This window comes from Oratosquilla oratoria, chromosome 43, assembly GCF_046742065.1.
Source record: "Oratosquilla oratoria isolate Oo_2021 chromosome 43, ASM4674206v1, whole genome shotgun sequence".
Classification (NCBI taxonomy): Eukaryota; Metazoa; Arthropoda; class Malacostraca; order Stomatopoda; family Squillidae; genus Oratosquilla; species Oratosquilla oratoria.
In genome coordinates, this window is record NC_134819.1 from 9,963,809 (window position 1) to 9,976,920 (window position 13,112).

The 13,112-nt window shown below is 40.7% G+C and overlaps 1 protein-coding gene across 4 annotated transcripts in view; it reads left to right on the forward strand.

Annotated features, from left to right (window-relative positions):
* Positions 1–13,112, forward strand: part of LOC143022127 (uncharacterized) — a 116,761-nt gene that overhangs the window by 16,672 nt on the left and 86,977 nt on the right. For all 4 annotated transcript variants that reach the window (XM_076180146.1, XM_076180145.1, XM_076180149.1 and 1 more), the window contains 5 exons: positions 5,462–5,878; positions 5,990–6,208; positions 6,313–6,620; positions 6,718–6,903; positions 6,989–7,111. In XM_076180146.1, coding sequence (XP_076036261.1) covers positions 5,462–5,878; positions 5,990–6,208; positions 6,313–6,620; positions 6,718–6,903; positions 6,989–7,111 — 1,253 coding nt within the window. The remainder of the gene's footprint in view (positions 1–5,461; positions 5,879–5,989; positions 6,209–6,312; positions 6,621–6,717; positions 6,904–6,988; positions 7,112–13,112) is intronic.

The window sequence follows — 13,112 nt, forward strand, 5'->3', positions numbered from 1 at the left end:
GACTCAGAGGTGACTTGATACAGGTCTTTAAGATTTTAAAGGGAATTGACAACATCAAAAGTGACCAAATTTTCACATTGAATGAGAATCAGACAAGAAACAATGGTCTCAAACTGTCCGGAAATAGATTCAATTTGGAAGTAGGTAGAAACAACTTTGCCAACCATGTAGTTAATGAGTGGAATAAACTTCCTGCACAGGTAGTGCAATGTAGTTCAGTTCGAAGCTTTAAGAATCATTTAGATAAATACCTAAGTACGATGCTGTAATGATTATAATTTATGTTATATTATTTGTTTTTGTTTTGTTATAATTTGTCTGATTTTCATTTATTATTAGTTATATGTCTATTATCATTTACTATTTACCTGTTTGTTATTCAACTATACCTATGGATTTATTTATGTATTTTATTTGTTATTTACATTAGTATAGTTTTAATTTATTATTAATATGATTTATTTATTATTATTTTTTTTTTTTCATCCGACCTAGATATGGATCAAAAGGTCTCCTGTCGGCATGCTCCGCCTTTGTAATCATTTGTAAAGGAAGGAGTGGGGGTAGAATGTAGATTGAGAGAAGCAAGTAAATGCCTTGGGGGATTATGAGTGTAATAAGAAAAGACATTTGGGAATGGATGCCAAGAGGAGATTGTATTTACCTAGTTGTATTTTACAATTTTACAGGAAGGGGAGCTATGCTCGCGGTGTTCCACCTTTGTATCTCGCAGTGTCTAGTTTGCTCTTAAATTCATGAATGGTTTGTGCAGAGACAATTTTTTCTTCCAGTTTGTTCTTAAGATCTCTTCTGTAACTATGTTTTTTGAGTTTCTTCCCATGTCCTTGTGTTTCTCTTGTCCCAGTTTAACCCCTTCCATACGGTGACGCCTACGTAGGCGTCATGAGGAGCAAGTAGGTACGCGAGGATGCAGATGTCGGCGTCTTGATTATATTTATTGTAGTACCTGTGACCCACATACTCTGTAAACTGGCTTCATCATATTTTCTATGGTTATCAAAATTCACGGGTGAGAGAGAGAAAGATCAATACAGCAGCGACTTTATTTTTTATAATTCAAGTATTATGACGCAACCTCATACGTCTGGCAACTAATGCTGCCCGCGATATTTTGGCCCGTAGTGAAGTGGTTAACAAGTCCTTTATTTAGAGTATTTCTGTGCCCTTCATGATTCTATAGATGGTCAGTAGGTCGCCTCTCTTCTTTGCTCCAGAGTCGGTAACTCCAATTTAGCCAGTCTCTCCTCATAAGACAAATTTGAAAGTGCAGGAGCCATTTTTGTGGCTGCTCTCTGGATTCTTTCTATTTTCTTTATATTTTTTTTTGGCACTGGGTGACCACAATGTCGCCGCATATTCTAGTCTAGGCCTTATCAGTGTGACTTTTTTTTTTATATAGTAATGTCCCCTTTGGGGCTACAGGTAGCAGGACTCCTAATCCTGTTTTATAAACCCGAAAAAATCCAGGTGGGATGATCAAAGTAAAAAAAAAATGTGGGCCTACTGTTTGTATGAAATGTACAAAGCTTGGTATATATATATATATAGCTTGTGCATCCATGTCTCTTGCCCATTGCCCTGGGTCGGAAGCAATGCAGCACATCCACAGCAAGGCTTGCTTTATTTAATTGGTAAAACACCTTGTCCCCTCCTGCAGGAACTTTGAAGATGGGGAGAAATCCCTTCAGACCATGTCAAAACATGGTTCACACATAATCACTCCATCCCCATGTCCCCCACCTTCATCCATACACAGCCATTCTCTATGTGCCCCTGTCTTCTCCCTTCCTTTCTCAACAGATATCCCCCTCCTGCTCAATGCCCCTTTTACCCCATCCATCCATCTCCTCCATTTCTTTTCCTAATCTTCACTTGTTCTTTCCATGTGTCCAAACCATCCCAACACTTTCAATCCAATCTCCCATTTCCTTTTCTGCCCCCACTCAACTTCTCACCTCATTTCACACAGTATCCAACCTTATAACCTCTATCATATTTCTTGGACATTTCATCTCTCACACTTCCCCACTGCCCCATACAGTGCAGTTGGCACAATCGCCCCTTCATTCATCCATTCCCTAATGTCTATTTCACATTACATTTTTTAATCCCCCAAGGCACTTACCATTTGTCATACTTTCTCCTAATTTATATTGTCTTTTATGTTGTTCACCTGACTTGTGTATCTTGAGGTTCTATTGCCAGAGAAATTCATCTCTGAATTTGCCTAAAACTTTTAGGGTTCTAAAAACCAGAATCGGGTCATCTCTTTCTCTGGTCTTCCTTAGTTGGTAGGCCCACTTTTTTTGTTTCATTGTATGGTTTGTCTGTCATGTTGGGGTTACTTTTGCTGTTGTTCTTTGAAATTTTCCCAATTACAATGCAAATAGGAAATGAGGTAGAATTCTTGGGTCACATAAAGAATTGTCACCCCAGAATGCCCACATGAAGAATTGTCACCCCAGTATGCCGAATATCAACAATGGAATAAAGATTATGTTAGGCTAGGTTGAATGATGGTTATGCTTATTGTTATCAACTTGTACAACCGAAGAATCGTAAACACAGGATGGCACACATGAAGAATTGTCACCCTGATGAAGACTGGGGTGACAATTCTTCATGTGATCCCTTTTCCCCCACCACAGGGATACAGAAGTGATAAAGCAACTGTATCAGTACTATGAGGCTCAACTTTTTTTCTTCTATTTATGTTTTATTTAGTAATTTTTGAATAACAAAAGGCATATCCTACCATACACAGTATACACATTTACAGTGGAGATACTTTTTTCATGAAATTGCTGGAAGTCATTGAAAGAATCTAATGAAAATAGTCTATACAAAACTCCAAACTGGAACCGGAGTTGGGTGGGGGAACACTGAATTTGTGAAGAAAGGAATATTTATAAAATATTTGAAAGATATGCCAGGTAAAATAAGAAGGAAGAGTTGTTACTGGGATATATATGTGGGAACAATTAGAATTTATGAAGAAAGAAGGGAAGCTCGATAATGAGAAATATTTGCATGGCAAAGCTAGAAGAAAAGTTGCCTTACTACCAAATAGTCAGTATAGTTTGACAATGTTTTCTTCATCATCTTCTATGTCTCCTCCTCCTCCTCCTCCTCCTCCTCCTCCTCCTCCTCCTCCTCCTCCTCCTCCTCCTCCTCCTCCTCCTCCTCCCAATACCACCACCATTTGCTAGGGCATTGATTATATAATGGTACCCAAATGGAGGATTTGAAGAGTTCAGGATGTTCATAGTTTCAGGGGAGATAGTTGGGGAGTGTCAGGTAATGTTTTAGAAGAAAGTGTCTTGAGAGTGGAGGAAGTTTAGTTAAGGAGAAAATGGGAGGGAGGTAGAGGTGATGAGAGTAAGATTGATCAAATAGAATAAAGAGAGAACACCAGGAGAAGCTGAGAGTAATTTGGGAGTTGGTGAGGGCTAAAAGGGAAACAGGGTTTTTCAAGGAAGAAGTGACAAAGTTGGTTTGTGAGATGAGGTTTGGAGGGGAGAGAGGGATAGGTGGTGAATGGTCACAAGCTTTGAGACACCATGATTGATATTGTTTGTTGTGGGAGGTGAACTGATGGATGTCTGAGGATGGACCTATCTTGAATAAGATGTGATAAAAGAGGGTTGAATGTGTGGGGTTGACAATTTTTTGAAAGTGAAATAGCCATGGCCAGAATGCAGCATGAACTGCCTTGTAGCTTGGGTTGTTGGTCATGTCAGCATATCAAGGGTATATCAGAAATCTTAATTAATATCAAGATTGGTTACAAAGGATTACAAAGGCAGAGCATGCTGACAGGAGACCTTTTGGCCCATAACAAGGTTGGATGTGGAAAAAAAATGATAATGATAAATAAAAGAAAAATAAATAAAGATTATTATAATTCAAAATAATAAAATAAACAGGTAGGTAAGTAGTAATTAATAATTGACATTAATAATAAATGAAAATCAAGCAAATAATAATATAAAATAAGTGATGTGGCTGCATGCTTTCAAGTTTATACTCAAGACTTAAATTGTTTGACTATATATAAAAGCACAGCATAAGACAAGTAGGGGTTCAGTTTTGTGACAAATTGTGGTATTTTCTGTTTTCATTCTGACAGGTCTTGCACAAAAATAATCAAACAGCACTCCAATTAAATTGCATTATGCTCCATTTTTTGACAAATCTGTTTTGATTCTCTAAAACTGGTCCAATTTGCTATTCTTACGAACCATGAATGGTGTTATGAAGAGGTGAAGGTGGTGGTAGTAAAGAAGCGGAAGGAGTTGTGGTCAGTAGATATATCAGATATTTGGGAATGGGATTGAAAAGGGTGAGTGATTGGCTGGAAGTGGGAGGAGAGCTAGTTATTTGCTAGACATTGCTTGTGGAGGGAAAGTGGGGCTATGCCAGGGTTGTGTTAGTCACCATAGCTGTTTAACTAGTATATGGATAGGATAGTATGGAAGAAAAATGTGAAGGTAGTTGTAGGGAGTGGCAGGTGAACCAGTAGTGTTTGCTGGTGGCTGTGCTTGTGACTGGGTCAGAGAGGGTCCAAGGAAGTAAGTGATGAAGCTTAGGAAAGTATGTGAGTGAGAATAGGTAAGGCTATTAATAAGGTGTATAGGTATATGAATAAAGTACAGTACAGAAGTTTGGGTCCAGGGTGGAACAAATTTGTTAACCACTTCCATACGGTGATGCTTACGTAGGTGGCATGAGGAGCAAGTGGGTACTCGATGATGCAGACATCGGCATCTTGATTATATTTATTGTAGTCGTACCTACATAACCTGTATTCTCTCTAAACTGGCTTCATCAATTTTCTATGGTTATCAAAATACACGGGTGAAAGAGAACGAACGATTGAGCACTGACTTTATTTTTTATAATGCGATTATTATGATGCAACATCGCACATCAGGCAGCTAATGCTGCCAGACGTGCGATGTGCCCCGGAGTGAAGAGGTTAAGAAAAAATGGTAATGTTGGTGTGATTGGGTTTTGCCGTAAGTTTGGGCGGGTTACATGGATTTATGTCATTCCACTGCTTGCCATTAGCATCTAACTCTTTGTGCTTGCTTAGCTGCAGTAATAACAGGTGAATGTTTGCTCCTAGCCTTGCCTTTATTTCCCCTTTTCCACTTAAGATAGTCAATATGGGGAGTGGGAATTACTTGTCAGAAATTCTTGCCCATATTATAGTTCTAAAGGAGGCAGGGAATCAAATTAGGGAAGGTGGATGGTATAACCAAGATCATTGTGTGTGTGTGAGAGTTGGTCAGTTACACCTAAATAGTGGTCCATATATCTTTACAAGTGTGATAACTATATCTCTAAATAAAGTTGGTGCTTTACAATATTTGGGAAAAGAAACTTGACCCTTGATGCCATTAGATGATAAGTGACTGCATTGTTTTCAAACTTACAGGTGGTGAAACAAGTCTTGTTGAAGATGTGGAGGATGATGGGGCAGAAGGGTCAGAACCTGAACCAGAGCTCGTTGATGAACCTGGCTCTGGAGATGAGTGTGAACAAGAGCCTCAAGCTGAACGTGAATCAAAATTAGTTGATCAAGAGGTTGAACCAGAACATGAAAGTGAGCCTGAACAAGAAGAGGACGAGGAGGAGGAGGAGGAGCCAGAGGAACCAGAACAGGAACAGGAACAAGAACAAGAACAAGAACAAGATGTGAAAGATGTGCCAGCAGAAGTTGAGGACGAGGAAGAAGAGGTTGCACAGCAAGCGAAAGAAGAACTACAGGATGAGGATGTGCCCATGACTGCTGTAAAAGATGAACCTTGTGAAAGGAATGACAAGGAAGGGTTTGAAGAGGCCCCAGTTGAAGGTTAGTTAATTACCGAGATACCTTTCAAGTGACAAGAAAGTTTTGACTTTGTTACCAATGTTATTCATTGTTGCTATACCAATCAATGTTTGCATTTCCATCTTTTAACAGAAATTAAACGTGAATATGACAATGGGGAATCCATGGATGTAAAGGAGGAGCCAGTAGATGTTAAGGTAGAATCTACTGAAGAGGGGCGTAGGGGTGAAAAACGGGCATCTGAAGGAACAAAAATGACACCTGCAGCGAAGAGATCCAGACCAGATGTTGAGTTAGTTCGTGTAGAAAATGAATTCGAGTTTGACAAGAGCTTGGTAGTACTTGACTGGTGTAAGTTTTTCATGTTTTCCCGTGTTCAGTATCTGGTGGATTACATGTTGCCTATTTGGCTTGAATTGTCACATTTTAATGAGTGACATTATTGCAATTTTCAGATAATTCAGATATGAGTCTCATCATAAGCAAGGAAGACAGATTGTCAGCATATCCTTTAACTGGACAAGGCTTTGGTTATGTGTGGCATGGAGTGAGAGCAACATATGGCTTCACCAAAGGAAAGGTGTTTTATGAAGTGAAAGTGATGGAGCATCTTAGTGTTCCTCATCTGGAAGCTGAAGAACAACATCCTCATGTTGTTCGAGCAGGCTGGTCAGTTGATGACACTGGATTAATGCTTGGAGAGGAACCACTTAGTTATGGTTATGGAGGCACTGCAAAAGCTTCAAGCAATCTCAAGTTCAAGGTTAGAGTTTGCTTGATGTTTTAGTTGTATTTTAGGTTGGATATCATGCTGTGTTGTATTAATGAAAAGACAATGTTTAATTTTTCTTTTCTTTCAGGATTATGGCATCAAATTTGGAAAGGGTGATGTTGTTGGATGCTTCCTTGATCTGGATGTTCAACCAGCAGTTATTTCATTCACAGTTAATGGTGAACATCAAGGCATAGCATATGAAATTCGTCATAGAGAAATTGGTGATGCTGCTCTGTTCCCACACATTGTTACCAAGAACTCTTCATTCCAGGTAGGTTTTGGGTGAAAGAAATTGGTTGTTGATAAATGTTCTGTTCCAATTTGATTTTAAGAGACATTGTTGTTTTTGTTCCTAGGTAAATTTTGGACAAGAAGATCCATGGTTTGAACCATTAACTGGCTATATAGCAATACAAAAAGTGCCATTCGAGGAACGGGTACTAGCAACGCAGGGACCAGAAAAGCGTGAGGATTGTGAGGTAAGATTATTGCATGGTTACTTTTAGATAATGTTTAGGTTTCTTATGTACAGGTGTTACCTGTTTTGTATTAGAATTTTTTTATATCCATAGATGATTTAATTTTTATGTTTTCCAGTTTTGTATAACAGGTCTGACACTATTAGTGTTTTTTGTTTACCATATCAGTCTGTAGCAAATCCACACATACTGTAAGTGTTGAAATGGGTATTATCCTGGAGCTGGTGGCAAAATGTTTGCCACAAACAATACATATTGCTATTGTACAACTGGTGTTCTGTTCGTGATAGTGACTCACAGGTGAGCATGATTATAATGTTGTCATAAAAATCATGACGTGTGTGTGGGTGTAAGTGTCACTGCCCAGTCATCAACTAAAAATAAATGAAATTGTGAAGGTGTATGTTGCTGGTTCAATCAAAATTTACAGATCACATTACTAACAATAGATTGGACTCTAGAAAACTTTGACACTAGTTCATCCAATAATACATTATTTCAAAAAGGCCTTTTTTCCCATTATAAGTAGGGTGTGGTTAAGTCGAAGCATACACCTACCTAGTTAATTCCACACTAATCCAATAGCCGTTCATCCCCCCCCCACACACACACGCACACACACACACACACACACACACACACACACACACACACACACACACACACACACACACACACACACTCTCTCTCTCACACTCACACTCCATATTGTGGATGAAGGGTCAATTGTGTCTTCCACCATACCACTTGGGTCAAAGGTACTGCAGTGTGACATGGTGCTTCCACAGCAGGCCTGAGAATTGGAATTGGTTTACCTCCACTACTTAATTAAGATCATATAGATTATGGACAAGTCCATACTATTTGACAATGTCATTTCTTCATTTGCATCTCTAAGATACATCACATCACACACACACACTATGATGGAATGGATAAATGTGTACCAAGACAAAAAAAGGAAAAGCTGTATATTAAGTGCAAGATGGATGGATGTCATGCGGAATGTCTGTAAAAGGAAGGTACAATGATGATGGACTGGCTGGTGAGGTTATTTGATGTTTAAAAGGGTAGAGTGTCTGAAGACTGGAAGAGTGCCTGTATAGTTCAACTTCACAAGGGAAAAAGGGACAAATGTGGAGTGTAGTAGTTTCAGAGGGATCAGCTTGTTAAGCTTGTTGGGAGGGTTTTGATTGAGAGAATTAGGAGATGGACAGAGTAATTGGTGAGGAAGTGTTTGGGTGTAGGACAGGTAGGGGTTGTGTAGATCAGATTTTTGTGGTAAGACATATATGAGAATGCTAGAAGGTAAGGATGTGTTTTGGGCTTTTATGGATCTGGAAAAGGCTTACAACAGGGTAGACAGGAAGGCACTTGGGGAGGTACTGCAGGTATATGGGATAGGAGGACAGATGTTATGAGCAGTGAAGGGTGGGACTATATCAGGGATGTGTTATATTGCCCTGGCTGTTCAATTTATACATGGATAGGGTGATGTGAGAGGTAAATGCAAGGGTAGTTGATCAGAGATTGGAGATGGTTAAAGAAAATGGAGAAAAGTGGGAGAAGAATGTTGTTTGCTGATGACTCTGCTTGTAGCACGATCAGAGGAGGGATTGAAGTTAGTGACAGAGTTTGGGAAGGTGTGCGAAAGAAGGAAGTTGAAGATAAATGTGGGTAAAAGTAAGGTGAGATGTATAAGGGGAGAAAGTGACAGCAGACTGGAAGTGAGTATTATGTGAGAGACTGGAGGAAGTGGATAGTTTTAGATACTTGGGTACAAATGTGGCAGGAAAGAAGAGTGGAGATGGAGGTAGAATGTAGATTTAGAGAAGTAAATGCCTTGGGGGGGGGGATTAATGAGTGTAGAGATGTAGACATCTGGGAATTGATGCTAAGAGGAGATTGTATGGAGTGATTGTACCAACAGCACTGTATGGGCAGAAACATGGAACATAAGAGTGGAGTGGTTTGAATGCGCGATGAGGTGCTTGAGAAGTACGATGGGTTACTAGGCTGGATAGAGTGAGAAAATAGGTGAGGAGAACAGGGTTGGGAGGAGAGTTGGGAGATAGGGTTGATGAAAGAGTATTGGGATGGTTGACACATGGAAAGAATGATTGAAGAAAGACTAGTAAAAGAGGTGTGTAAGGCAGAGGTGGAAGGAGTGAGCATGATGGGGCGCCCTAGGATGAGAAGGATGGGATAAAAGTGGCATTGGGAGAGAGGGGTATGTTTGTTGAGAAAGGACGGGAGAGGACAAAAGATAGGGGTGAATGGAGAATGGTTGTGTATGGATGATGCTGTGATGGATGAGGGAGTATGTGTGAGAAACAAATTGATGCAGCCCGAAGGGATATCTCCCCGTCTTCTCCTTTTCTGGATGAGGGGACAGAGAGGTGGGGTAGCTGATTTAATGAAGTGGCCTTGCTGTGGATGTGCTGTCTAGTGACACTGCTTCTGCCCAGGGCAGTGGGCAAGATGTAGGTGATCCATCATCCAGGAGGTGCCAAGATAAGAGGGAGGGAAGGGGGTGAAGTATGTTGTGGGGATGGTTTTAAGCCTTTGTTTTTTGGCTACCTCACTTGTAAGGGAGAGCCTTTGATGTATGTATAACAAAGTGTAGTGAGGCAAAAGACAGAAGAGAGAAAGCTTGGAAAATATCAAACTAAGAAACGATTATGTAAAAGTACTCGGAAGAAAAAAGAATCTGTGAATACATATTAGACAAATTTAAAGATAAACCTAAATTATTCTATAGATATGTGAATGGTAAACTAAAAAAAATAAATTGAAAATGGTAAAACTACGTCAAGCGAACATGGAATACACAGAGGATGTAGAAATGGCTGAAATTATGAAAAAGCTTCTCAAATGTGTTCACTAAAGAAAACCTAAACATTTGGGATAAGGAAGTAGAGAAAGACATCCCCCTCCCCCAATGAAAGACATAAGTGTGACACAGAAAGATATAAGGGACCAAATAATGAACCTTGATGTCAGAAAATCACATGGCCTGGACAGAATTGCATAATGGATACTAAAAGAATGTATAGATATATAATAGATTGTTCACTCAGAAAAGGAAATGTGCCGCAAGACTGGGAAAATGCCGATATTGCACTAATATAAAGGGGAAAACGAGGAAGACCCAACAAACTATAAACCAGTGTCCCTTACAAGTACAGTAGCCAAAATTTGTGAGAAAGTTATCAAAAATAGATGGACAAAACGTCTGAAGAAAAGCTATATAGTAAATGAGAGACTATTCAGATTTAGTGAGGGCACAAATTTGATCTGTTTCTTTTCAAGGTTAATAGATATAATATAAGGAAGGGATGGATGGGCAGACTGCTTTCCTGGACTTAGAAAAGGTGTTTGATAAAGTACCACACAAAAAATTAAGGAAACTCGAAACAATAGGAGGTATACAAGGAAAACTATTGAAATGGATAGAAAATTTCTTGAATGGAAGAAAAATGAGTGGTACTTGGATATGATTAGTGGTGTCCCACAGGGATCAGTACTACATACATACATATACCAAGGCTTTTTCCCCCTTTCAAGGGAGGTAGCCAAAAAGGGAAAGGCATATAAACACTCCCACCCATTTCATCCCCAAATACACTCCACACCCCTCCCACCCTCCCTCTCATCTGAGCACCTCCTGGATGACGGGTCATCCCTGCACCTTGCCCACCGCCCTGGGTCAGAAGCAGTGTCGCAAGACACAGCACATCCACAGCAAGGCCGCTTCATTTAATCGGCGACCCCCCCTCTCCGTCCCCCCTTGCATACAAGGAGAGGACGGGGAGAAATCCCTTCGGGCTGCGTCAAAATTTGCTCACACATACTACCTCACCCCCCACCCCCCCACCCATTCCTCCTCATGCAATCACATCATCATCCATATACAACCATTCTCCACTCACCTCTGTCTTCCGTCCTCTCCCTTCCTTCCTCAACAAACATTCCCCCCTTCCCCAAAACCCTCTTCATAAGTCAAAAGGCTTAATTCCACTTCCAGTCCTATTCACCACACCACCCACCTTCCCTCTTTTTCTTGGGTCCTGGATGGCAGGTCATCTTGCCCATTGCCCTGGGTCAGAAGCACTGCAGCAAGTCACAGCAAGGCCTCTTGGTTTAATTGGTGAATCCCCCTTCAATCCCTTAATGCAGAAAAAGATGGGGGAGAAATCCTTTGGGCTGCATCAAATATTGTTCACACACAATCACTCCCTAACCCGCACCCTCTTTCATTCATCACATTATCATACATACACAGCCATTCTTCACTCACCCCTACCCCTATCTTGAGCACTCTACCTTCCTTCCTCAGCAGATATCATCCTCTTGTTCAATGCCCCTTTCACCCCATCCATCCATCCTTGGTTGGCTCCTCTTGTTCCCTTAAACCACACTTTTTTTTTTTTTTTTTTCTTTTTTAACTAATCTTTCTTCACTAATTTTTTCCGTGTGTCCAAACCATCCCAATACTCTTTCATCAACCCTGTCTCCCATCTCCTCTTCACCTCATTTCTCCAATCTTGTAACCCCTACCATACTTCAGATATTTCATCACGAACACAACTCCTCCTCTCCATGTCTGCCCCCATTCAATGCTGCTGGCACAACCACCGTGTCACAATCTCCTCTTAGTACCCATTCCCAATTTGTCTACTTCTCATTACATTTTTTAATCCCCTAAGGCACTTACCTGCTTCTCAATCTACAATCTACCTCCACCTTCAGTTCTCCCTACAACATGCAACCTCAAGTACCTGAAGTTAACCACTTCCCTAGCCTTTCTCCTTTAAGACTCTCCAAGTTACTGCCATCCTCTCCCCTTGTACATTTTGTCATGTTACCCACATTTACCTTTAATTTCATTACAGTATTGAAAGAGGTAAATGCTGGTGAGGCATTTGGATTAGTGAGTGGCCAAAGATTTATGAACAGAGTAGTAATTGAGCTGAAATCGTTGAATTTGTTTAGTATGTTTAACTGAAGGATGTGTAGTAGTGAACTGGAAGTTGGGTATCTTTCTATATATCAAAAGTTTCTTCCCACCTAGAAGGGAGATATTCAGGCAAGGCACGCACCCATCCAATGCCGGTTTGTTTATCCTTTTGTCTTAGCTCCTTATGATTAAATGAGCACCCCATACACTGTGGGTCATCACTTAAGAATAATACAGGGTAGGTAAAACTGTACATATACCTACTCCTTACAAGAGAGGTAGCCAAAGACAAAGGCATAAATCCACTTACCCCCATTTCATCCCCACATACTCCACTCCTATTCATCACCCTTCCCTATTTTCTTGTCTCCCGGATGATGGGTTATCCCTGCATCTTGTCCACTGTCCTGGGTCAGAAGCAGTGCAGCAAGACCGTACATCCACAGCAAGGCTGCTTTGTTAATCGGCAACCACACCTCTCCATCCCCTCATGCAGGGAAAGAGAAGACGGGGAGAAATCCCTTTGTGCTATGTCAAGTTGATCATTCACATAAACTCCCTCACCCGTCCTCCACCCACTCCCTTCCATGCATCACAGTATCATCCATACACGGCCATTCTCCACTCACCCGTCTTCTGCCTCCCTTCCTCAATAGACATTCCCCTCTTTCCCAATGCCCCTTTTACCCCATCCATCACATCCTTGGTTGCCCCTTCATTTTCACTCTTTCCACCTCTGCCTACCACACCATCTTTCATCAACCCTATCCCCCAACTCCCTTTCCACCCCATCTCATCTCCTCACCTCTGTTTCTCACTCTATCCAGCTTAGTAACCTTTACCATAATTCTGAGGCATTTCATCTCGCGCATTTAACTCCTCTCTTCTCCTGTGTTCCATGATTACCTCATACAGTGCTGTTAGCACAATTACTCCATACAGTCTCCTCTTAACATCCATTCCAAGATGTCCATATTTCATTACACTTTTTAATCCCCCAAGGCATTTCTCTCGATCTGTATTCTAACTCCACCTCCACTC